The sequence below is a fragment of the Ursus americanus genome, chromosome 2 (assembly GCF_024610735.1).
Source record: "Ursus americanus isolate L20-20 chromosome 2, mUrsAme1.1.p, whole genome shotgun sequence".
Classification (NCBI taxonomy): Eukaryota; Metazoa; Chordata; class Mammalia; order Carnivora; family Ursidae; genus Ursus; species Ursus americanus.
The window spans coordinates 38538155-38562975 of NC_142128.1; the positions used below are offsets into that span (position 1 = coordinate 38538155).

A 24821-nucleotide genomic window follows, 5' to 3' on the forward strand; every position below is an offset into this window, starting at 1 on the left:
TCAACGTTTGTGATGTACGACAACTAGCAACTGTGCATTGAAAGCGCCGTGTCCAGGCTCAAAGCCATCATCAAAAGATAGGGGCACCTGGCTGGCTCCGTCCATGGAGCAGGCAACTCTTGGTCTCCAGATCATGAGTTCAAGCCCCACCTTGGATGTGGAGATTACTTAATAAAAAAAATTTTTTAATAAAGATCAGTCAGTCATAGAGCTCGTCTTCTTGGAATTCAGTGGCTTCAAATAAGCATAGTAAGGGAAATGAGACGTACGAAGGGAGGCAGGACAGTACAAGGTAGAAAACGAGAATCAGAAGCAGTAGACTTAAAGGTGGCCAAACTGACGGATGAAACAGAAGTCCAGGAAGAGACCACAGGTGCACGGTCACTTGATTTACAACAAAGCCGACAGGGCAGGACAGGGAAGCAGGGTGTTCCTGACAGCTCGATGGCTTGGGGCCGGCAGGCCGTCACAGTGGGAGACTGCAGATCCTGACTCCTGCCTCCCACCACACACGAAATACCAACTTCAGATGAAAGACAGATCTGAATGCAAAGAGTAAAGGAAATAGGAAAACATATCCGTGATCTTGAAGTAGGCGGCGATTTCTTTTTTTTTTTAAGGATTTTATTTATTTATTCGACAGAGAGAGAGACAGCCAGCAAGAGAGGGAACACAAGCAGGGGGAGTGGGAGAGGAAGAAGCAGGCTCATAGCGGAGGAGCCTGATGTGGGGCTCGATCCCATAACGCCGGGATCACGCCCTGAGCCGAAGGCAGACGCTTAACCGCTGTGCCACCCAGGCGCCCCGAGGCAGTGATTTCTTAAACACGACTCCAAACTGCTAAACGTAAAGAAAACTGGGTAAACTGAACTACATCAAAATTAAGGATTTCTGTTCCATTAAAAATCCAGTAAGAGAGCAAATGCAGCCAAGGATGAGCAAAGCTACCTACAAGTCACTAAGAAAAAGACAGACTTCCCAACAGAAAAATAGGAAGAGATTCCTAGTTTCCCAAAGAACGTGCCCAAATGGCCAATAAACCTATGAAAAAGTGCTCAACCTAAATGGCTGTTGGGGAAATGCACTGTGAAGCCACAGTGAACACACTGACACAGAGATTTCTGTACGGGACGGTCACTGGAGGGCAGTCTCCAAACCTTCTGCAGAGCCAAGAGGGGGAAACCCTAGCCATTCAACAGGCACAACGGGACACAGACTACAAACCGTCCACCTCAAACTCGGGTATGAGGACAGCATGCAGACAGGTCCCAGGTAAGCAGGACAGTCGTTTCTGCTGTATTTGGGAAAACAAATGACCAGGATAGAAAAAGAAAAAAAATGGTCTGAAAATAAGCAACACAGCAACTATTCAGGATTTCTATGAGAGCCTCCCTGCTTTGAGCCGACACCCCCACTTCGAGGAGTCTGTTGTGCAGGCGCACCTGTGCACCCATGAGCTGACACCGCACGGGGTTATTCACCGCATCACTGCTGATAATGGCAAAGGGGTGTAAAAGCCAGGTACTCACACAGGGGATTTGTTACATAAACCGTTACATACCGAGACAACATGCATCATAGGAAAAAAGCCTTCTGGGATCTGCAGGATAAATGTGAGAAAATAGATTCCTGTTGTTTAGACCACCCCGTCTATGGTATTTGCTGCGCAGCCTTAGCTGAAGTAGAGAATGGTGGTCAGTCTGCACGGGCTGTGTGTGTCAGGGGGCAGGGGGACTGTGGGAAATCTCTGTACCTTCTCAGTTTTGCTACAAGCCTAAAACTGCTCTTAAAAAATAAAACCTATTTTTAAAAATAATTTTTAAAAACATTTTATTTTTAAGTCATCTCTCTACCCAACGTGGGGCTCAAACCCACAAACCCTGAGATCAAGAGTCGCATGCTCCACCGACCGAGCCGGCCAGGTGCCCCTAAAATCTGTTTTTAAAAAAACCATTTTGACAAAACTTTATCAACAGGAAAATCCATAACCCTAAGTCCCCCTTCATTATTAAATCAGAGATTCTAAAATCCATAAAAATTAAAAATCCATTAGGAATATGTGTGATTTTTTAAAAAGATTTATTTATTTATTTGAGAGAGAGCCCGTGTGAGCGGGGGTGGGGGCAGAGGGAGAGAGGCTGTTCAGCAGACTCCCCACTGAGTGCAGAGCCTGAATCCAGGCTCCATCTCAGGACCCTGAAATCATGACCTGAGCTGAAATCCAGAGCCAGACGCTTAACCAACTGAGCCACCCAGGTGCCCCCATGTGCTTTTTTTTTTTTTTATAACACAGACCACGACTGGTTATACTTGTTCACAGAACGAGATGTGTGCAGTGACGTGGCTGGACGAGCCTCTCATAGGGCATTAGCATCTTTGTCGCCCACGTTAGGGATGTCAAGGGCATGTGTGATGCTCGCTTAATGGCTATGCTAATGACAGGGAGGAGAGGCAGGACCCCCTTTCCTGATTACCTAGGAAAATAGAAATCACCAAATACGTCCCATACAGGAAAGCTAGAGGTCGTTATATGCTCGGTCTATGCGCTGATGCACAGACAGGAATTTTTGTTAAATGCCACAGCGGAGGTTCTGGCCAGAAAAGGTCATGTAGAGAGTACATGACCATCTCTAGTCTGTGACAGCCTTTTCCACTGAAAGAATGGTTTCTGTCATGCGTTTCCTGAACTTTGACTTTCTCGGGATCACAGATACTTTTTTATAGCAGAAAGTTTGGATTAGAAAAGAGCAAAGAAGTGCCGATAGGTAAGCAAATAAAACCCTGAAAATACATAACCTACTAGCACATTGAGCCAACACAAAAGGGGAGCCAACATACAGACGCATTAATCAAGAATTAAAAAGGAGAAATAACTATCGATGCACAGAAAACTAGCTGTTTTGTTTAAATAACTCTCGGCTAATCAATTGTGCACCTGCCTGGGGTGATTGATTACCTAGGAAAATAGAAATCACCAAATCAATCCAATACAGGAAGACATTTTTAAGAACCTAAATGTTTCCGCAAATAAACGGTGAAGAAATCAAGAAAGCTGTCCAAGAGCCTGCAAAGCAGGACAAATGCAAATAACTTAAAGGGGTGAGGTGTTTTCAACTGCAAGGAACAGATCATTCTGATGCTATTTGAACTGATCCATAAACATAAAGACAGAAAACATCCAGTATTTAAAAACCTGTTAGCATAACAGTGATCCCAAACTCTGAGAAGGAGAGCATTTAAATCCACTAACCAAACAAAAAAACTACAACTCATTCTCACTGAAGAAAAGACATAAAAACCCTTGATGAATCCAGAGGTGCATGAAAGGAATAACACACCATGAACAAACGGGAAATCCATCCCAGAAATATAGGAATGATTCACTGTTTTCACTATCATAAGATCTGTGGGTGTAATTCACCATAGTTATCGGTCGAAAGATTCAATACATACGATTGTGTCAAGAGATGCCAAAAAGGCATTTGATAAAATTCACCATGTATTCCTGGATCTTTTTTTTTTTTAAACCTTAGAAAAAGACTTGCCTATAACATACTAAAGCTACGTGTGTGTGTGTGTGTGTGTGTGTGTGTGTGTGTGTGTGTGTAGGGCCATGTAGAGCTCTGCACTCAGCACAGAGTCAGCTTGAGATTCTCTCTCTCACTCCCTCTGCCCCTTCCCCCTTTCATGTGCTCTCTCTCTCCCCCTCTCAAATAAATAAATCTTACAAAACTTAGAGAGAAAGAGCAATCAGGGAAGGGTTGGAGGAGTGGAATGGAAGTGTGGAGGGACAGAAGCAGAGGGAGAATGTTAAGCAGGCTCCACGCCCAGCTCAACACTGGGCTTGATCTCACAACCCTGAGATCATGACTTAAGCCAAAATCAAGTGTTGGACACTTAACTGACTGAGCCATCAAGGTGTCCCTGGGGAGACATGCATAGGAAGAGTCAGTATGAAGATATTAATTCTCCTAAATAAATCTGCAAATTTTACATAGCACCAATAAAGATTTCAACAAGATTTTTAAAAAACTGATTCAGAAGTCCATATGAAGCCCAAAGGTGTGAAATCAGGCAAGAAAATTCTGAAACAGACAGATAACGACCAGAAACTATCCAAATTTTTTAATTTGTCGTTATATAACTTCATTAATTAAAAAAATATCATACTAGGACAGTAACAGCTCAATAAAGAAAGAAGAATCTATCTATCTATATCTATATCTATATCTACCAAAGTATACATGGGAATTTAGTATGGGATAAAGAAAACATTTCAGGGGCACCTGGGTGGCTCAGTCGGTTAAGCATCTGCCTTCAGCTCAGGTCATGGGAGCGAGCCCCACGTCAGGCTGTCTGCTCAGTGGGGAGTCTGCTTTTCCCTCTCCCTCTGATCCTCTCCCCTCGCATGTTCTCTCTCCCTCTCTCTCTCTCTCTCACTCTTTCTCTCAAATAAATACTTTAAAAATTTTTTAAAAAAGAAAACATTTCAAATTAACTGAATATTATCAGTAACAGTACTGATGCCTGTATGCTTAACAACCTAGGTGAAACCAATTCCTCGAAAGACATAAACTACCAAAAGTACTCAAGAAGAAATAGGTAGCCTGAATAGTCCTATATCTACTAAAGAAATTATATTCGTAGTTAAAAGCATTCCAAGAAAGAAAACCATGACTCAGATGGTTTTATTGGCAAATCCTAACAAACATTTAAGGAAGAAATAATACTAATTCTATGCAATCTCTTCCACAAAATAGAAGAGGTGGGCTACTTCCCAATTCATATTATGAGGTCAGCATTCCCTTGATACCAAAGCCAGATAAAAACATTACAAGGAAGACATAAAATAAATAATAATAATAAGGCAAGAAGAAGAGTGTCTCTACTCTCAGATGTCATGATTTTCCCAAGCAATCTACAACAACAACAACAAAAAATCTACAACTTTTAAGTGAGTTTAGAAAGGTCCCAGGAGACGAGGTCAATATACAAAAATCAGTTGTATTTCTATATACTAGTAAGGAACACATGGAAACCCAAAGTTTTTTCAAGGTATCATTTGTGATAATACTGATAGAATGAAATACTTAGAAATAAACCCAACAAAATATGTGCAGAATCTAGATGAAATAACACTAATGAAAATTTCTTTTAAAAAAAGGTAAATAAATGGAAAGATATACCATACTCATGGACTGGAGAAGTCTATATTAAGCCATCAGTTCTCCCAAACTGATTTTTAGATTCAGTGCAATCCCATTCAGAATCTCTGCAGTATCATTGATAGGCATCAGCAAGCTGGCTTTACAATTCCCACGAAATGGCAAAGGGACTAAAACAGCCACAATCATTTTGAAAAAGGAGCAAAACCGGAGGACACATACTACCCCATTAACGCTCCACTAATCAAGACAATATAGTATCAGCTGAAGCATAGGCAAGCCAACGATGGCCCGTGGGCCAGACGCAGCCCGCTACAGCCCAGACTGCAAACAAAAACTGGTTTTGACTCCTTTTAACGGTTGGAAGAACTGCCCTCAACCACTGTTACCGAGCTCTGATGACCACCAACATTGTTTGAAGCACGTCTCATGCTATCAGAAGATCAAACAAGAAGTGAAATCTCCATTCCCACACAAACTTGCAGCGTGTCTATCTTCCAAGCTCAGACTACAGCTCCAGCAGCATTTTTCTAGACCTTGGCAGACATGCAAAGGAGATTTTCATATTTCAAAATCTGTGTAACTGCGACAGAAGAGCTTCCACCTCCCCTTCGACCGGTTGTGGTTAATCTATAAGGCGATGACAGGCTACAAGGCAAATTATCAAGAGAGGAATCTAACAGGATTCTATCAATGCCTTTCAAGCCATGGAGACACTCAACTGAAGTCATGTTCATGGCGAGATACACAAGCTCTCATCACCAGTCCGCATTCACAGACAAACATTTACAATAAACGTTGATGGTAGGGAACACTGTCTTTGAACCCTGGCAAAGCAATATGTTATCACATAAAAAAGAACTCCATTGTTCTCATGAGTAGATATATGTTGCAAAAGAAAGTTATATTCAATTATTATATTGAATGTCACTAATAAATTTTCTTTTGGAAACATGTCTCATATACATGTGTATGATACCCTGAATTTTGCCTCTTGCCATGCAAAGCCTAAAACCTTAGCTATCCGGCCCTTTACAGAAAAAGCGTGCCAAACCCCGGACTAAAAGATCAAAGATACACACACAGACCAGTGGAACAGAAGAGTTCAAAAATAGACCTTCACAAATACGGTCAGTTTTCGACAAAGGTGCAGTTCAATGGAAAAAGAATTATCTTTTTAACAGAGGGTGGTGGGACAACTGGAATCCTGTATGGGGAAAAAATCCACTTTGATCGATACCGCAATCCATTGTACAAAATCAGTTCAAAATACAGCATAGACCTAAGTGTGAAACCTAAAACTCTAAAACTTCTAGGAATAAAAAACCCTACAGGAGAACATCCCTGTGACCTTGGATTAAGCAAAGATTCCTGAGCTATGACAGAAAAAGCATAAAAGAAAAATTAATAAGTTGGGCTTCATTAAAATTAAAATCTTTTTCTCTGCAAAAGATTAACAGGGTGAGAAAACAAGGCACAGCCTGGGAAAAAATATTTGGAAACTGCTTATCTGACAAAGGAGCTATATCCAGAACATATAAAACTCTCAAAACTCAACCATAAGAAAAGTAGCACCCAGTTTTTAAAGATGCTGCACCAAAAAGGATATATGTATGGCAAATAAAAGCCCATGAAAAGATGCTCAGCATTACGTCATAGGAAAAGCAAATTCAAACCACAATTAAATACCGCTACCTAGCTACCAGAATGACTGGAAAAGATTTTTTTCAAGTGATGGCAAAGTTACAGTGACTGGAACCCTCATATACCACCAGGAGCAATGCAAAATGGTACAGCCATGTGGGGAAATATTTGGCAGTTTCTTGTATTTTCTTATAAAGCCAAACATATACTTACATACAATTCAACGATCCTTTTCCTAAGTTTTTACCCAAGTAAAATGAGAATTCTTATTTTCAAACACACAAAAAATCTTTACACAAGAAACTACATACAAATTATTATAGAAGGCTTTACTCAAAATCTCCCCAAAACTAGGAACTGGGCCCTTGCTAAGTGCCAAGCACTTTTTGAAGTATTCCATATGTTTCGAAGCTTCGGATCCTCACAGCAGTCCTATCAAGTGAGTGCTATGTGCTCCCTACTTTACGCAAGGGAAGCAAGGCACAAAGAGGTTACGTGAGGCATTAAGAGCTGGGATTCAATTCGAGGCTGTGTGGCCAGAGTCCATAACCGGTTTTAATCACTACAATATTAATGCCTCACCATCGCTGGACGAAGGAGTATGTGTACAGCCCTTGGTCTAGAACGAAGCCTCCAATTATAGCATCGTTCCTATGGAAACAATCAGAGGAGCTGCATTCTAAAATTCTGCATTGAATACCACCAACGTGGGCACTGCTGTACCAGAAAGTGCATATAGAAGCACAGATAGATACAGATGGATAGGGAGATAGTATTTGTGTCCCTGCAAAAGAAATAGGAGCTGACATATTGGTTCCATTTTTAAAATGCATAGAGTGTGTATAAGTATCCATCTAGATCTGCTAGCCAACTTTTGCAATGACAAGGTTTACTGCCTTCCGTAAGGCCATAAGTTTTGTTTCTGAGTGTCACCATGCACCTTAATTTTTGCCATCGATCTTGAGAAATGTCCGAGCCACGGGAACCCCAAGGAGCATCCCTGTAACTAATTACCTGGAGTGTTTTCACACTACATGAATGTGAGTAATTTACCTGCCAGAGCCTGTCAAGGAGTCCAGGAGCCTGAACACCGGAACACCTGGGCTCCAGGCTCACCTCTGCTGTGTGACTTTGAACAAATCATGACCCTTATCTGGGCATCCACTTGGAAGAATACCAGGTGGCACATCTTGGTTGAGTGAGCCTTGAGCAGAAGAGGGATGGTTGAGGGTCCAGCAAAAGGGCCACCCCCGTGGACAGTTGTTTGTGAACAGGTGTCCCGAGCCTAGACTCTTCCCAAAGAACGTCTTCCTTCACCAGTGGCCTTACACCCTCTCAGTTCATGATTGTAGTGACTAATAATAATAATTACCATGCAGGCACCCTAACAGGATCAAGAACAAAGGTATTGATCACTGCTCTGCAGGTGTCTCTCTTGGTCTGCATGGTCCTTCTTCCTGTCCCCCCCACTTTCACCTTCCTCCTGAGGGAAGTCTGGGTCAGCCTGCTCTGTTCCTGGATTGGGTCATGCAGAACCCTTTCAGGCTTAGAAAGGGCTGGGGAAAATTGCAAGGTGTAACCAGTGTAAGTCAGAAATGGCAAGGACTGGTTCTTGAAAGAAGAAAGATTGAATGAGGAAGACACCGGTCAGCCAGGTTCATAGTGTCTCTGGGCAGACACCTGGGCTGGCAGGGAGGGGGTGCAGGCTGTGAGCAATGATGGGGAGAGACGGTTTTTAAGATGCTTGCAACATAGTAATAATCCACTCCTCCACCTCAATCGTAATTGTGTTCGGTTGGGTTTTCTGTTGTTGTTTTTGGGTCTTGTTTGCTTCATTTTTGTCTGCCCACTACACCAGGGTAGTAAGTCCCGCTATCCTCACACAGCACTACCACTTCTTTGGTGTTTATGTGTCAGGCATCGGGATAAATGTTTACGCATTTTCTCGTTTGACCCGAAAGCAAAATACTTCTGAGTTTGGTGTTATTACTAGTCCTATTATCATTTTGATTTTGGGGACCGGAGATTGTGGCTCAGAGGGGTCAGTTGAACAGCCTGCACTAGTCAAGGGGCCGTGTCCAGACTCCAAGTCAGGTCTTCTGACCCCTTCATTCAACAAATATTTACCAAGTGCCTCCTCTCTGCCAGGCACCCCAGGACCCTGAGATGTAGCCATGAACTAGACAAGTCCCTTTCCTCATGGAGCCTACCCTCGAGTGAGGGAGACAGAGGGAAGAGAAGCCAACGAACGCGTAAGTAAACAGCACCACTTCAGAGAGTAAAAGACAGGGACCTCTATCGCTAATCCCGAGGAGTCTTGGGGTGGCAGTGACAGAAGCTTCCCAACTCAGGTCATTACTTTACCGGTTCGATCGGCCGCGTCCTGGTCGCAGAGGTGCGCTGGGCGCGGCCGGAGCCGGGCCGGCAGCAGGTGGCGCCCCAGGTGCGGCCCGGGACCGCTGCCGGGAAGCGCTGACGCAGCCGAGCGGCAGGTGCGCCTATGCCACGGAGGACCCAGAGTCGTAGGCCCCTGGCGGCGCTCAGTCCGGGCGCTGGGAACCCAAGTGGGCCGGCCCGCGGCAACTGTTGGCCCCGAGCCGCCACCGCCCACGAGACTCCGGCCCAGGCCCCTCGCCCAGTCCAGCCCCGCCCCCGCCACGCGACCTCAACCACCCCGCAGGTGGCCCCAACCCTGCTTCAGGGACCCTCTGGTCCCAGGTGATACCTGCCTGGCCTCGTGACCTCTCAGCTCCAGGTGCCCCCTGCCTGACCTGTAGCCCTCCCGTCTGAGGTGTCACAGGTTGTTCAAAAGAGCCAAAGTAAAACCAATGAATTACTGAAGTCGTAATTAGTAAAAATTGTGCACACTCCAAAACTCGGTGTGCAGAGCAGGAACACGGAGGGAGGTGGGGGCGCACGGTTATAGAGCCTCGCACGCAGCAGGGCAGCAGGACTCTCCTTCCCAGCGCTCAGTTACGATACTGCACTTGTAGGGCTCGCCACCCATCAACCTTGGCAAATAGTTCACGTTTTGCTTATCGTTTCCAGAGACACAAACGAGAAACAGCCCGGGTCAAGTTCGCCGGGCCAAAAAGGGGCGACACTAAGCCCTGCCCCGGGGACTAAACTGGCTCTGTCTTCTCAGGGACCCCGCAAGGCTGGTCTCCGTTTGCTTCTGATTTTACCAACCCTAATCCACAACCTTCCAACTAAAGTGACCCCAACCTGGCCTCATGACCCCCAGGCCTCCCCGCCCTTCTTAACTCTGCCCCATGACCCTGGACACACCGCAGGAGGCTGCGCTTTCCAAACGGCCTCGCCGTTTTCCAGAAAGTTCCCCACCCTCTATCCGGCAGGCCCTGGGCCTCCCCACCTCCCCCCGCAGTCCCCACCAGGCCCAAGGCGGCCAGTCGCCCTCCCTCCAGGACACAGAGGCCCGCGCCCAAAGATGGAAAGTGCTGGGGGGAGTGGATGGACCGCCAGCAAAGGTCGAAGTTAGGGAGGCGACTGCTCCAGCCGCCCCGAAGGGCAGGTGGACCCCGCCCCGCCCCGGGGTGGGGCCTCCTGCCGGCCGCGCGGCTGCGCGCGGGCACTGCGCCGGCGCGGGCGGGGCCGGGCGTCGGGTGGGCCGGGCACCCGCAGGGCTGGCCCACTGCGCACGCGCGAGCCGGCCGGCGCGCCCCCTGCAGGAACCCGAGCCGCCCGGTCAGGGCCCGCCGCTGGTTGCAGGCGCCCCCTCCCAGCCCGGCGGCCCAGCCGCTGTCAGCACCGGCCGCTGCTACCGCCTCCGCCGCGAGGCCGAGGGCAGCCGGGCCTGAGGCAGGAGACCCCGCGAGAGGGCAGCGCGCCGGCCGCCGCCGCCCTGGCGCCGAGGGTCGGTGAGTGCCGCCGGGACCCGCCGCGCGCGCTCGCTTGCTCCCGGAGCTCGCGGCTCCGGGCCGCCCTCCGCCCGGCCGGCCTGCCCCCGCGACCGCACCCCGCTTGGTCGGCCCGCCCCGGACCCTCCACCCCCGCGCGCCGCTCCGCCCGGCAGGTGCACCTCGCGGCGCCGCAGCTCCAGGCCGCCCTGACTCAGGCTTCCCCTCCCGCGGAGCCTCTGGGCGTGTCCCCTTCCCCGCGGGCGGCTTCCACCGCGGACCCCGGAGCTGGACGCGCCGCGACACCCTTTGTACCGAGCCGGGAGGGTAGACCCGCTGGTGTTCGTCTGGCAGGCAGGCACTCGGGGCACCCGCCCGCCAGAGCCTTACAGCCCCCAGGCCGAGAGCGCGGGGCAGGGCCGCGGGGATCCTGCTGGCTCATCCCTTGTGCAGAGATTCCCTGGGTGGGTGGGTGGGAGTGCTTCGTCCCACCCCGGAGTCCGGCCTGCACCCAGCCCTTCATTCCCAGGAGCCAGAATTGGGGGGGGAGGGGGCAGGCAGTGGTCCAGCGCTCATGGTGGGAGCTGTGTGGCAGACAGAAAGGTGGGGACGCCTGGTCTAGGTGGAGAGGCCTGCCACAGCCCTCAGTAACCCCTGGGGTCTGTGGCCATTGGGTCTGTGGTACGAATTTGCGTTGACACCGGTATTGGCATTCGCACACCACACTGTAGCTTCATGAGGGCAGGTCCCGTTTCCTGCACTAGGTTTAGGACGGTGGCGTATTTGGTGAACATTCGGTGTGCGAACCAGGGCCCCCTCCTCACTTCCTTGGATGTGGCCTAATGAAAGCCCATTGCCTTACCAGGTGTTTGTGTTTGTTGACCCCTCCTGAACTGTGAGCCCACTTACTGCTGGGCCCAGGTCTGCTCAGGGCTTGGGTTCCCAGCACAGAGCCAGAGCCTGGCACAGAACAGGGGATGGAGAAACGCTTGTTGAATGGGTGGCTGACCCTCCCTGATAGAACGGGGACCTGGGCAGGGTGCAAGTGAGTCACGCTGGCTTTTTTCTCCTGAGCAACTGTGTCATTTGATTCTGAACAGTCGGGTGCTGCCTTGTGTAAACTTGAAAAGATCAAGGCTCTTTTCCTCTAGAAAGTTTGCATCAAGGGAACATAAGAAAAAAGGAAAATAGGTAAAAATGGATGCCCTGGGAATCCCCTTGCTCTTCTTTTTAAGTCCTTGCAGATTTTTTTTTTTAATTGCACACTTGATCATCATATTGGACGAACAGGATGGCATCATTCCCCCTCTGGTGCTCTCCCATCATGCTAACGAGACAGCCGTTTAGAACAAGAGAGATCAGCTCAGGTGGCTTTTTAGAGACACTAGCCTTACACAGTGCATGTGCCCATCTCGTGGGAACCTGTTTTGACTTAGTCTTAACGGGGACGGCCCAAGAAGACTCCCCACTTGACTGTCTATTCTCCAGCCCTTCCTCCCAAGACGACAGTAGACTCGTCTGCTGTTGAGTCGGAGAAGAGAAAGAAAACATTCTAGAACTCAGGGGGAAAGGATGGGCAAGGCTCTGTGCATGATGGAAAGATTAATTGGATGTGGTTCCTGCTCTTGGGGACCTTAGGATGGAGCTAAAGAGAATGATTTATTCACAAGCAACTGTGACATCAGACCGAATGAGACAAGTGCCACTTGAGACATCGGAAAAGCTGCTGCAGGTGTCCAGAGGCGGAGGGGTGGCTTCCAACCAGCGCAGAAGGTCTCAACCCTGGCTGCATGGTAGAGTCACCCCGGGACGGGTCCCATGCCCAGGCCAGAGGTCAGAATCTTCAGGGGGTAGGCCTCTGATGTCAGTTCCTGTCTTAAAGCACCCCCAGAAGATTCCATTGTGCAGCTGGGATGAAGAACCCCTGGGCCAGGATTGTCCATGGCTGCTTCCCAGTGGGGCTGGGACTGCACTGGGAAATGATATTCCGAGAAGACAAAACCCCAGGAGGCCCAGACCCCCTTGGGAAAGTGTATGGCGTGTCAGTCCCCGTCCCCCCAAATGGCTCAGAGATGTGGAGTCAACAGGCAGACAAGTACCTTTGCAGGAGCTGAGTAAGGAGCCTGCTGCCAAAGACCCATGGTTACCTGTCCCCGGGGATCCTCAATCGCCTCATTACCTCATTTCCTACACCAGAGAGCAGAGCCGCTGCCAGGACAAGAGTGGGACCGAGGCTCCAGCAGGGCTGAGCAAAGCAGGAAGCGGCACACCTTTTGTGGACCTCTCGCCTCATAGCTTCCCTTGGGCCACATTCCTGTCTTAAAAATACACCCCACCGACCCCTGCCAGGAGCTTCATTGTGAACTCAGAGCCATATGCTCCCAAGGAGACAGCTGCCCCAACCCTGGACAGGGTGGGTGGTGCTGCTGAGCACGAGGCCAGCAAACCATGTCTCCGCCTGGGCCTCCGATGCAAGTGACCACAGCCTCCTGGGGCTCTCGGACAGTGACCGAGCCTCATGGATTTGTTCCCACCTCATCAACACAAGAGCCACTTGCATAAATACATCCTCCGCAAGGTTTTTCTTGCGCACTGCTACGTGTAAAAGAATTTGAGTTTGCACTCCCATATATTTCATTTATTTATTTCTAAAATAAAGCCATATACCATGGTCCTGAATATCATGGACAGAGAAACACACACAAATACAGACTTTTAAAAGGGACGAGAGCCAAAGTGAACACAATCAAATGGTTCCTGTATTAGTGCTACTAGATCAATCATAAAAACATACGCTGCTTTAATTTTTTTAAGTAATCAGCATGCCCATCATGGGGCTCAAACTCACGACCCCAAGGCCAAGAGTCACATGCTCCGTCGACTGGACCAGCCAGGCGCCCCATCCTGTATGCTGTTTTTCAAAGAAATCCACGGGAGCAAGTCTGTATCCCATTTATAATGTCTTGGTGAACCCAAAGTCCTCATCTGAAAGTCTGGTTCTGGGTTCTGTTTATTTCGGTTCCTGGTTCTGGTGGTGTCACTGGTAAACGCCGTGAACCTCGTGAAGCCATCTAGACTGTGCTGGGAGTCCAGGACTTGCCTGTCCCTCCGCTCACCAGCCCTGCGAGGGCTCTTGCTGCACTGGGGGGGTGAGCGTTCAGGGGCTGGGGCAGGCAGAGCTTCTGGGCTCCGGATGCTCTTGGCGTGTGCGTGTGCGTGTAGATGGTGCTGCCCCGCGCCACACCGGCTCCACACATCCCTTTTCATAAGTGCTCCATCCCTAGCCCAGGCTCTTTTGAAAAGCCGCAACTCTCACTCATTGTCACTTTTTCCTTGAAGGGACAGATTAGAGTGTGTCGGCCTAAAAGAAATGAGCTAGCTGACACATGGCGGCGGTCCGTTGTCCTGGAGAAAAAAGAAAAGGACCTCCAGATTTGGAACTTTTCTTGAAAGGAAATATGTATTTCCTCCTTCAGTTTTAAGTCTTGAGATGACCAGTGACCCTCCCTGTCACCAAGGCTATTCACGGTGACTTCCCAAATCCCTATGAAGTATCGTAACGCTTCGGCCATGATTTTGTGTGTTTTAATTCCACCTGAATGTCATATCCTGAATCACATGATGTCCAGCATGCGTGCGAAGCTTAATAACCCAGCGGGCGAGGGCTGCCGTCCCCATCAGGGTGCGTGGCCGCCAACACAGGCCCGCAGGCGTGCCAGGGTCCTTCCTTACTGAATATCAGTAAAGCCAATGTTCCCCTCATTTTTAAAGAGAAATACTTCCGAGTGCAGTTTGTCACCATTCCTTTCCTCTAGCAGATGGTGTCACGCACCCTGCTCGGAGGCCGGTGGTGGGCTTCGCTGGCGGGGACCTCACACTGTAAAGGCCCCTGCTGCTCTCAGCCTGTGCTTTACAGTGTTGACTGGTATTTAGACTTTGCATCTGCAGAATCCACTGAACTAGACAATTTCACCTGTTTATTGTGCACCCCCCCAAAAAAAACACACTTCCCCCCCAAAAGATGAGATCGTGTGCTGGGTAAACAATCAAACAAAACACCTGGAGAGCAGCATTACTGCCTTCTTGGCACAGCATCCGAGGCCTCGGTTGGCTTCCCTTTCTGGCTCATTCCCTGCTGCTCCCTGCCCAGTGCTCGGAACCACCGGCTGCTCCCACACACCCTCTTCCCGCGCCCCGCCCCCCCCCCCCCCCCCAGCTACCAGCACACTCAACACCGACACCAGTTTCCCGGTCACCCAGTCCCTGGAGCCTTCCCAGAGCCTCCCCCGCGTCGTACACACACACAGGAATTCAGTCTTCTCCAGAACCTCGCGATGTCTCCTCGCGATGCCACCTTTGGCTCCAGCTACAGCAGTTACAGTACACGGACGCATTCGCGGACTGTGAGCATCTTGGGTTGGGAATGTTATGATTTCCATTTCCACACCCCCCGGAACCCCTTGCACAGCAAGCACTGGGCAGATGTTTGTGGGAGGAATCAGTGGTTTTTTTTGTCTTGACCGCAGATCCTACCCACAGCTTTCATTAAGTACCTGTTTGGAGTGGAGACACGTAGACCTTTACTACCACTCGCTGTTGTGGACTCCCCACGTCGGTAAGGAAATGCTTTACTGGCTGAGCTGGGTGCTCACCAACCTCGGTCTTAAGGAAAAGTGCCGAGTCCTGGCCAGCGCCACCGGGAAGGCCCTGTCTCTGTTCCACACCCGAGGAAAGGGCAGAGCTATGCTCAGACATGCGGAGGCCTGGCTTTGTGGAGACCCCTCCTTCCACCATGCCGTCCTCCAGGCCTGGGCAGACTCAGGCTTCCCTGGAAGGAGATGCACTGGGCTCGGGATGTGATGGGAGCTCGTGACATAACAGGGTGCGTGCCCTGCACCGGGGCCCTGTCCACTTCCGCTTGCTGGCCTTGAGGCCTCCTCGAGAGTGGCCTCTCTAGAAGATTAACGCCGCTCTCTTCCACGTATGCTGAAGTAAAAGCCTGTTTTGCATGGGCACATAGACAGAGGATGACAGATTCAAGCCCGGAATGAAAAAAACCGCCGACGAGGAAGCCGAGGTGTCCGGGCTCTGAGCATGCACCCGAGCGGCCACAGATGTTTATGACCTGGCACGACCCGTAGCTCTTAAACTCATGAACGTTACTGGAAAAGCCCTCGTTAGAGAAATCCTGTGTGTCATCCCAAGAGCTCCCCGAAACTAGCAGGCCACAGACCACAGGATGCACTCACTCTGGACCGATTCAGTGGCTCACCTAAAGAGCAAACACCAAAACACTCAACACTTTGTGTAATGTTTGATATTTTAACAGTAAGCAAACAAGCCTTTTAGTAGAAGAAAAAAAAAACCTCTCCCTTCCCTTCCTGGCTCTGTCCCTGGAGGAGTGAAGTGAGCCCTGGAGGGGAAGCTCTCAGCCGCTCTTGTGGGACGGAGGCGGCTCTGCAAGTGGACCCCACCTGAGTGTTTGCCTTAGAGTAGAAAACGCGGGGCTGACTCTGCCTGGCGGGCATCGCCTCTTCTGGGGACGCTGTGCCTCAGTGTCAAGTGTTTTGAGGAACTTTTAACTTCCTTTCCTCGTGTACATTTGCTTTCATAACCAGAAAGTTGTCCAGATTTTGTAATTCTGGGAATCTCCTTTAAATTCCTTTCTGCTCAAACAGAACAGACGCAAGTGAGGCGTTCGGTGGGACTTGGGACGCAGCCGGGCACGCACGAGACAGCCCGCCGGGTGCTACAGGGAGACTGATAAATACCTCCAGAGGTGGAGGGGCTCAGGGAATACTTTCTCTTTCTGATTTCTAACGTTACGTTGTGCGAGCAATATATAACATTTTATAAAGATTTTAGTTTTAGGACCACACAGGGTTAGAAATGTGTCCTGGCTCGCGGCTTTCTTGCCGTGTGAGCCGGGCTGGGTCCTTCCTCCTCCTTTCTTCATCTGTGGAAGAGTGGTGATGGCAGAAGCCAGGGCTGGGTGAGCATGTCTAACGTGAAAGCTCCTCATATTTCCTCGTATCAGGAGGGAACAAAGCCCACCCTGCGGTCTCTGTTTCCCTGCATCCATATTTCTTTGTTATCAGATCTGCTCTGTTTTAAGTAACACACTTGCAATCTGTTTTGCCCTGTTCACTTTCTAACTCAGTGAGAGGTGCTTTTTCATTATTTTCCAAATTATGCTCTAGTGCCCTCCCTTTGCCCAGAGGTGCTGGGAGAGTCATGCCAGCGAGTCCCGGGCCCCTCCTGATGTCCCGTGAGGCGTCCGTCACCCCGCTGCACTTGAGAGGCCCGCAGGCCCCACCCCAGAGCCCTGGTCACAGAGCCGCCTCCTCCCAGCCAGTTCTGCCATAGCCCCAGAGGGAGACCGCAGCCAGGAGCCTCTCCCGGGACCCAGGTCAGTGCACGCTCACGGTGCTGCTCTCGGTTTCGTGGGGACTGTAGGGATGTGGTCGGTCTGTCTTTCTGTCCTCCCCACTCCTCGGGCTGGAGAGACAGGAGTAAGCACGGGGCTGTGTCCTTTCTTGGCCAGACTTCTCCTGAAGTCTGACCAGAACACTTCTTTGAACTGTGACCTTTTTATATTCCCTTCTTGGGAGAGGAAGAAGGCTCACCCCGGCCAGGCCAGGTTGGGTCGTGGGGGTGGCAGGCCCTGCTGGAGGCACTGCCTTCCCCTCTTGGCCTAGACCACTTCTGGAAACCTTTTATAAACCACAGGCCCTCATGGGTCTCATTTTTTTAATTCTTTTATTTATATTCTTTTATTAACTGTCTGGAGCTGATTTTATGACACTTTTTCCACCTTGTTAATTTTGAAAGAATTTGGATCATTTATTAAGTTGCCACTTAATAGCACCTCATGCTGTTTCGGCTTTAATCTCTTCATGTTTTAACCATGTGGTTTAATTAAAAGCATATTTTAGGTCAATTTGTAAATGACTTCTTGCAACTGTGTTCTCTACGAGTGTTCACTGAGTACCCTTTAAAGCATGGAGTTTGAGTAACTATCGTCCGACAGATATGGACAGCCACATCTTTTCTAAAAGAGTACGAGTTTAATTTTAAAAAGAGCTTTAGTAGAAATGACTTTCAACGGGTTGAGGCCCAATGTAAAGTTGGCCTTTGTGAGAAGACGCTCTACATGCAGGGTCTCAAGGCAGGTCCTCCAGGCCGTGCTGCCAGCGTGCATGTGTGCGTGAGTGCGTTTACTAGGGGGCGTTTGTCTGAGGGCTTGCGCTCTCTCAACCTGCTTGGCGGGGGGGGGGGGGGGGGGGCTACATCCGCCTGCATGTGGAGCCGGTTCACTGGGCTCAGAACTTCCCGCGTGCATCACACAGGCTTCTCCCCACTTGCAGGACCGTGAGCACCAGGGGCCTCTCCCACCCCCTGCGTCCTCGCCACCGCAGAGCTCTTGGGGCTCCCTCCACCCCTGCTGCCCACGTGCCCACCCTGGGTGGGCGCAGCCCAGTCCGCCCCCGGCCTTCATGCCCGCAGCCTCCAGAGCGCGGTGCTGCCGTGTCCTGTGCACCGTGGGGTCCGCCTGAGCTCATTCAGACCACCTCCTTCTGCAGGAGGTGAGTGTCTCATGCACGCTGGGCTCCGGTCTCTGCTGCTCACACTAGAAGTCTAGGGAAATGCATTTCCCCCGGTTGGAAGGAGACCTTTAGAAACCCCCCGCTCTCCTTTCTGCCGGGTCTCACGTAGGACAGCCTCTCAGCAGCGCTGCGTGGCCATATGTGCCAGGTTTAAGCATAATGCTCCTATGTGACATGGGGCAGATTTCCTCTGGAGGAAAGTGACCACTGTCACGTGGAGGCCGCATACCAGCATTCATGGTTAAAGCAGGAAAAACTGGTCCTGAGGGCTCATGGCAGGAGAGCGAGGGCCATCGTTCCACCCACGTGTCTGCCTGCTGCGTCCTGTCCCCCAGGTCAGCGAGGCTGACGGGGGCCCCCTCCTGGGCCTCTCCTCCCCGCCCTGCAGCTCTCTGCCAGCCAAGTCTGCTTTCATCAGCCTGTGGCCGTGGCTGTGGCCGGGGTGGCCAGTCAGCAGAGAGGATGGGGATGCACAGAGAGGTAGCACATTCATCCAGACCACAGGGGACACCTGCGTGGCATTTACTGCAGGATGAGTGCCCCTCCAGCAGCACGTGGCCCATAGAGAGTGTCACTGAGGGTGTGTCTCGGGAGGGGACGAGGCCACTGCCTAGCAAGGCGCTTTCTCCGTGAGCGGACGGAGCGGAGCTGGCATCTTTGGTGGCAGCCAGAACGTGGGGATGCGGGAGGAGGGCTTGTGTCTGAGGGGAGTTTCCCATCCTGGATCCCAGGTGCACCGTGGCAGCCGCACACCTGGCCTTCTGATCAGCCCGAAGATGGCCGTGCTCAGGCAGCTGGCCCTTCTGCTCTGGAAGAACTACACCGTGCAGGTAGGCGCGCGTGCCCCAGTGCGCCTGGCCCCAGGAGGGGTGTCCCGAGGGAGGGCCCTGTGACCCCTGCCAGCCTCGTGCTCCCCCAGCCGGCGCCTTCCCTTCCCCTTGCAGAAGCGCAAAGTCCTGGTGACCGTCCTGGAGCTCTTCCTGCCCCTGCTGTTCTCTGGGATCCTGATCTGGCTCCGCTTGAAGATCCAGTCGGAAAACGTGCCCAATGCCACCATCTACCCTGGCCAGTCCATCCAGGAGCTGCCCCTGTTCTTCAGCTTTCCCCCTCCGGGCGACGCCTGGGAGCTCGCCTACATCCCATCCCGGAGCGACGCCGTCAGGACCGTCACGGAGATGGCGCGGAGGACGCTGGTCATCAACATGAGAGGTGAGGTGTCCTCTGGCTCCCCTCCTGCCCGGCTCTGGGGGACGAACCCGGGTGAGCCTCCCCGGTCAGTGCCCAGACTCCACATCTGCCCTCATTGGTGGGTCATGCATTATAAATTGGGGACCAGGCTCTGAGGGCCGAGGGGAGCCACGTGGGGACGACTGCAGCAGCTTGGGCCCTGGAGTCGCTGCCGACGTTTCACGGTGGGGACAGCTCTGGAATTCCATGGGCCGTGCCAGAGGCTTTCCTGGGATGCGGTTTGGGGGGGACAGTTCTAGAAAAGGCATCGGGAAGCCTGTTGAGGGACACGCGCCCAGTACACACACCTGTCCACTTGCCTCACTCTTTGCTTCCAGGATGAAAAGTGTTATCGCTTTTCCCACCTCTTCTTTGGCGTCTGCCACCCGTGGCCTGTTGAACGCCGTGTGGTACATGCTCGGGGGGAGGCTTGGCCCACATGGAGCGATGACGGGGAAGCCCTTAACATGGCGTGGGGTCTGATGATAGAGAAACCGTGTGACACACGACATTAGTGTCCACTCCAATCTTCACGACACCCCACGTGGCCCGAGACAGAGGCCACCCCATGCAGGGAGGCCGTCCCCGGAGGGCGCAGACCAGCTCTGCCTCCAGCTCTCCCCAGAAACGCCGCCACCCTGATAGCGGGGTGCCGCCCGTCCCTGCGGCAGCCAGTCTCTCTGCCCCCCACGAAAGCCATCTGGACTCTGAGGACAGGGGTGTAAAGCCCTAGAGAAACCTGGACATTTGCAGTCTTTTACTGAAAATGACCCGAAATGGCCCAATTTCCAAGTAGAACAGGTACTTGGGCAACTTGCTGCTCTCCCACAGCTCGCGGCTTTCCCTCGGAGAAGGACTTTGAGGACTACATCCGGTACAACAACCACTCCTCCAACGTGCTGGCTGCTGTGGTGTTCGAGCACACCTTCAACCACAGCAGGGAGCCCCTGCCGCTGGCGGTGAGGACCCCGCCCTGCAAAGCCCCTCTCCCTCCCGAACCAGCCCAGCCTGTGAAGGGGCTCTGCCCACCCGCGAGGCAATGCCTGGCTTCACTATGGGGCCAGCATCACGGTGCGGGTCCTCGCCGAGGGCACTCTGATGCTGCTCTAGCCCGTCGGGCCAGTGCCACTGGGAAAGCCTAGAGAAGGCAGGCGGCCACCCGCTGCAGACCCCTTAGTCCTCCCACATGTCCCCTGTGCACCATCAAGTGGGGGGGGGGAGCGGACACGTGGGACTTCCGGACAGCGGCAGTAGAATTTCAGTTAGATATTTAAAACACAAGCAGTCTTCCTATCTGATGGCATCAAGACCAGGAAACGATCCAATTCCTCCAGCGTTATTTTGGGGACTCTCCACTGATGCTCAGGGACACCTCTGGCGCAGAGTTCTGGAGGTGAACGGCAAGAGGGGCTGGCGACAACACCCTGGGGGCGCACCACGGGAGTTCCTGTCCCCGCCCAGGGCAGGGCTACTTGCTGTGACGCTCCGGGACCCCGTGGACGTTGCGGGGGGCTGCGGGGGTGGGGAGTTCACGGTAACAAGCCCCTAAACTGTCTCTCATTGGACATGGTACTTGCTTCTCTGTCTGGATCCCTCAGAGCAGGCGGTTTTCTCTTTGTTCCCGTAGGTGAAATACCACTTACGGTTCAGCTACACACGAAGAAACTACATGTGGACCCAAACAGGCTCCTTTTTCCTGAAAGAGACGGAGGGATGGCACACCACTTCCCTCTTCCCACTTTTCCCAAACCCAGGACCACGGGAGCCCGCGTCCCCCGACGGCGGAGAACCTGGTGAGAAGCCGCGGCCGCGTCCCCTTCCCATGGCTGATGGGGATGGTCGCGGGGCCCCACCTCACGTCTCTCCACAGAAATGCTCCTTTAGGGCTGTTTGGTCTTGGTCCGGTAGAGGGGAGGAAGCACCTGGGAAAGCTGGCTCGGATGGGTTAAAACACTCCTAGGTCCGCAGAGGCGCTGTCCCCGAGGACGCGCGCTCGTGAAGGAAACCTCTGTGTCTCAGTCTTGAAGAGGCCGCGGTTGGTGTCACGTCCACGGGTGTGGCCTCACACTTCCTTCCCTCCCAGGCCTTGCTGTGCACAGTCGTATGGGCTTCGGGAGCCCTGTGGTCCTGGAGCAACTGTCCGGGGTCTGCCTGTGCCAGTGGGGTGCTTTCCGAAGCCGGCTCGTGGCTCGTTGCGCCCCTCAGCGTCATGCGTGTTGGTCTGTCCCGTGAGGGCCGGGCAGGCACTCCGCATGTGCGTCTCCCCCGAAGCATGGCTGCCCTCCTGAATGGAGCTGGGGGTGAGCAAGGAGTAGCTGGGACCCCTCTGTGGGCCCCGGGCAGTGGCAGGGTGTTGTGGAGAACACAGGACTCCACCGTCCGCAGGACACAGACTGTGTTCAGGCTTTGGTGGGAAGAACCAGGAATGTCCTGAAACGGAGCCCCAGGCGGCCAGGAGAAAGGGAGGCTGCGGCCAGTGTTTAGAGACTATCGCTGGTGCCTGGGACCAGCAGCAGGAGAGACTGTCATCCTGTTTTGGGGGGACACTTTCCTAAGTTTGGAAGCAGATTTCACGAGGTACAAACGCGAAATTTGACCAAAAAGGAAAAGCAAGTAGGAGCCTGGGGAAAACATTTCAGCTGAGGACAAGGGTCCACGTCTTTTTATGGTGAAGACTCGCTAGTCCACGCCAGTTACAAGCACACAAAGGTCCCTGAGCCGTGGCAGGGATGTGGGCCAGGCCCACAGCACGCTCTTGGCTTGCACCCCCAGCCCCGTGTCCACACGTCAGACCCACGGGGTCCCCGAAGGGAGTCAGAAGGAAGGAGATCTGCCTGCAGAAGGTGTTCCCCCGGCTTTGCTTACCGTCACAGACCTCCCAGCGGGGGGTGTGGTTGACCACACGTGATGGCTCCACTCCTCAGAGCGCGGAGCAGCCACAGCAGTGGTGATGACCAAGCCAGGCTGACGTGACAGAGCCTTGCGGGAGCGCGGCACGTGGGCCCGAGCCCCGCCTTGCCCCTCGCCGCCATGGGACTCCACTCCCCTGGCCCCATGGCCCTGGGTGTCCCATGGAGACACGGCCGGCTGTGCGGCAGGTCCATTGTGAAGATAAGAACTGACCCCCAACCCAGTGCAGCAGTGGGTGACGTTCCCCGAGCACCTACCGCTGTCGCAGCTGTAAAAGTCTGGAACTTGAGGGAGCCCTGGTGACCCCCACGTGGGGGTGGGGTGTCGTACTGCTTTTCTCTTCTAGGGGCTGGGACGCAGGCTGCTGGCAGTTCCGTGTTAGAGGACGTTGGGTATTTTAAACATCACTGTATCTTATGAACGAGGATGCCTGCACCCATGTGCCCCTCTCTGCCCTCTGCTCTCCTGAGGCTGTGCCCACTCCTTCCTTAGGCTCCCTGTGGCAGGCCGGGCTCTGGACTGGAATTCCTCACCCCCCGTCTGTCACTCTTCCCAGGCCTGTCTCACCGGCAGAATTTTATTACAGAGCATATGGCAGGGGGTCACAGAGGGCCAGCAGAGAGCACAGAGCCCTCGGAGGTCTGAGCAGCGGCCTTCGGTCTGTGACGCCTGCCTCCCTTCGAGGCGCTAGCTTGGGTGGATGGAAGTAAGGCTGCTACTCAGCGGGCCTCAAGATAGCAGGATTACTGTTCATCATCCTGGGGGGCCCGACGTGGTCACTGATGTCCTCCAAAGTGGACGAGGGAGGCGGGAGAGAGGGTCAGACAGATGCTGCCTGGCTGGCCTTGGGGGTGCGGGAAGGGGCCGTGAGTCAGAGATGAGGATGGCCCCTACAAACTAGAAGTCCGGGGCCCCCATGGGGCATTAGGTGGTGGTGTTCCGTGGCCCTGTCCACCAGGGAGACCCCGGTACAGCTCAGGGCACACGGCTCCGTGAGCGAGCAGACCGCTTGACGTGGCTTTTCCCGTTGCTCCGCGCTCAGGGTACATCCGTGAAGGCTTCCTGGCCGTGCAGCACGCGGTGGACAGGGCCATCATGCAGTACCACGCCAACGCCTCCGCGCGCCAGCTGTTTGAGAAGCTCACGGTGATCGCGAAGAGGTTCCCTTACCCGCCGTTTATTTCGGATCCCTTCCTGGTCGCCATCCAGTACCAGCTCCCCCTCCTGCTCATGCTGAGCTTCACCTACAGCTCGCTCACCATCATCCGGGCCGTCGTGCAGGAGAAGGAGAGGAAGCTGAAGGTAGCCACACTCTGTGTGGCTTCCCACTGTCTGCGGGTCGGGGGTGGGCGCGGTGCCACGGCGGGGGGGGGGGGGTGCCACACCCCAGGTGCTGAGCCATAGGTGCAGCGGGCGTGGGGTGAACACCCACCATGGCACCAGCGATCTCCGGCTTCTATGAAATCAAGCCCGGTGCATCCAGGTCTTTAAAACCCTGACAAAGCACCACATGTTGGTGAGATGTTGGAAAGACCACGGTTTGGATGTGCTGGGTCAGGCAGGATACAGCACTGAAACTAATTTCAGCGGTTCCTGTTAACTTTTTCTGTGGCCGCTATAAAGTTCTAAATTATGTACCACTCACATCCAGTATCTGCTGAACAGAGCCACCCTAGAGAGGCCACGCATTTCAGTTCATGGCTGTGCAGAAGGCCAGTTCGCTCTGCACGGGTCAAGCACAGCCGTAGGTCTGCACTGCCAGGCACAGTGGGACGAGGGTTAAGGAGTATGGAAGGTGTCCTTGTCTTAATGAAGTACACCTGCACGAGAGCGTCACCCATATACTCATGCCGACGACACTGCTGAAATCATCCAGACTTTATTTGAAGCTCTTCCCTTGGCAGCGCCTGTGACACTTAGCGTATTCTCAGAGGCACCACCTGTGTGATCATGGGGGCTTGTAAGCTGCTGCAAGAAGGGGGCCAGGAGAGGGGACGGGCTGTTGTCTGCGTGGGCGCCAGACGTGACGGTGGTGCAGTGGTGTGATGTGGATGGGGGGCCAGGAGAGGGGACGGGCTGTTGTCTGCGTGGGCTCCAGACGTGACGGCCGTGCAATGGTGTGACGTGGACGGGGGGCCAGGAGAGGGGACGGGCTGTTGTCTGCGTGGGCTCCAGACGTGACGGCCGTGCAATGGTGTGACGTGGACGGGGGGCCAGGAGAGGGGACGGGCTGTTGTCTGCGTGGGCGCCAGACGTGACGGCAGTGCAGTGGTGTGATGTGGATGGGGGGGCCGGGAGAGGGGACGGGGTGCTGTCTGTGTGCACGCTGGACGTGACAGAGGTGCAGTGGTGTGATGTGGGGGCCGGGAGAGGAGATGGGGTGCTGTCTGTGTGGGTGCTGGACGTGTTGG

General features: G+C 52.8%; 2 protein-coding genes across 3 annotated transcripts in view; one reads left to right on the forward strand and one right to left on the reverse strand.

The window, feature by feature from the left end:
* LOC123783797 (ATP-binding cassette sub-family A member 17-like) overlaps positions 1-9457 on the reverse strand; it is a 74077-nt gene extending 64620 nt beyond the window's left edge. Inside the window, exon 1 of the mRNA XM_087865789.1 lies at positions 9174-9457. The gene's annotated coding sequence lies outside the window, so the exon portion shown is untranslated. The remainder of the gene's footprint in view (positions 1-9173) is intronic.
* Positions 9458-10500: 1043 nt separating this feature from the next.
* Positions 10501-24821, forward strand: part of ABCA3 (ATP binding cassette subfamily A member 3) — a 37589-nt gene continuing 23268 nt past the window's right edge. Inside the window, exons 1-8 of one of the 2 annotated variants that reach the window (XM_045784664.2) lie at positions 10501-10687; positions 16867-17075; positions 18034-18252; positions 19005-19103; positions 19218-19482; positions 20332-20459; positions 21128-21293; positions 23453-23712. In XM_045784664.2, the coding sequence (XP_045640620.2) occupies positions 19050-19103; positions 19218-19482; positions 20332-20459; positions 21128-21293; positions 23453-23712 (873 nt within the window). In that variant the 5' untranslated portion in view covers positions 10501-10687; positions 16867-17075; positions 18034-18252; positions 19005-19049. The remainder of the gene's footprint in view (positions 10688-16866; positions 17076-18033; positions 18253-19004; positions 19104-19217; positions 19483-20331; positions 20460-21127; positions 21294-23452; positions 23713-24821) is intronic. The other variant, XM_087853409.1, reaches the window with a different exon arrangement.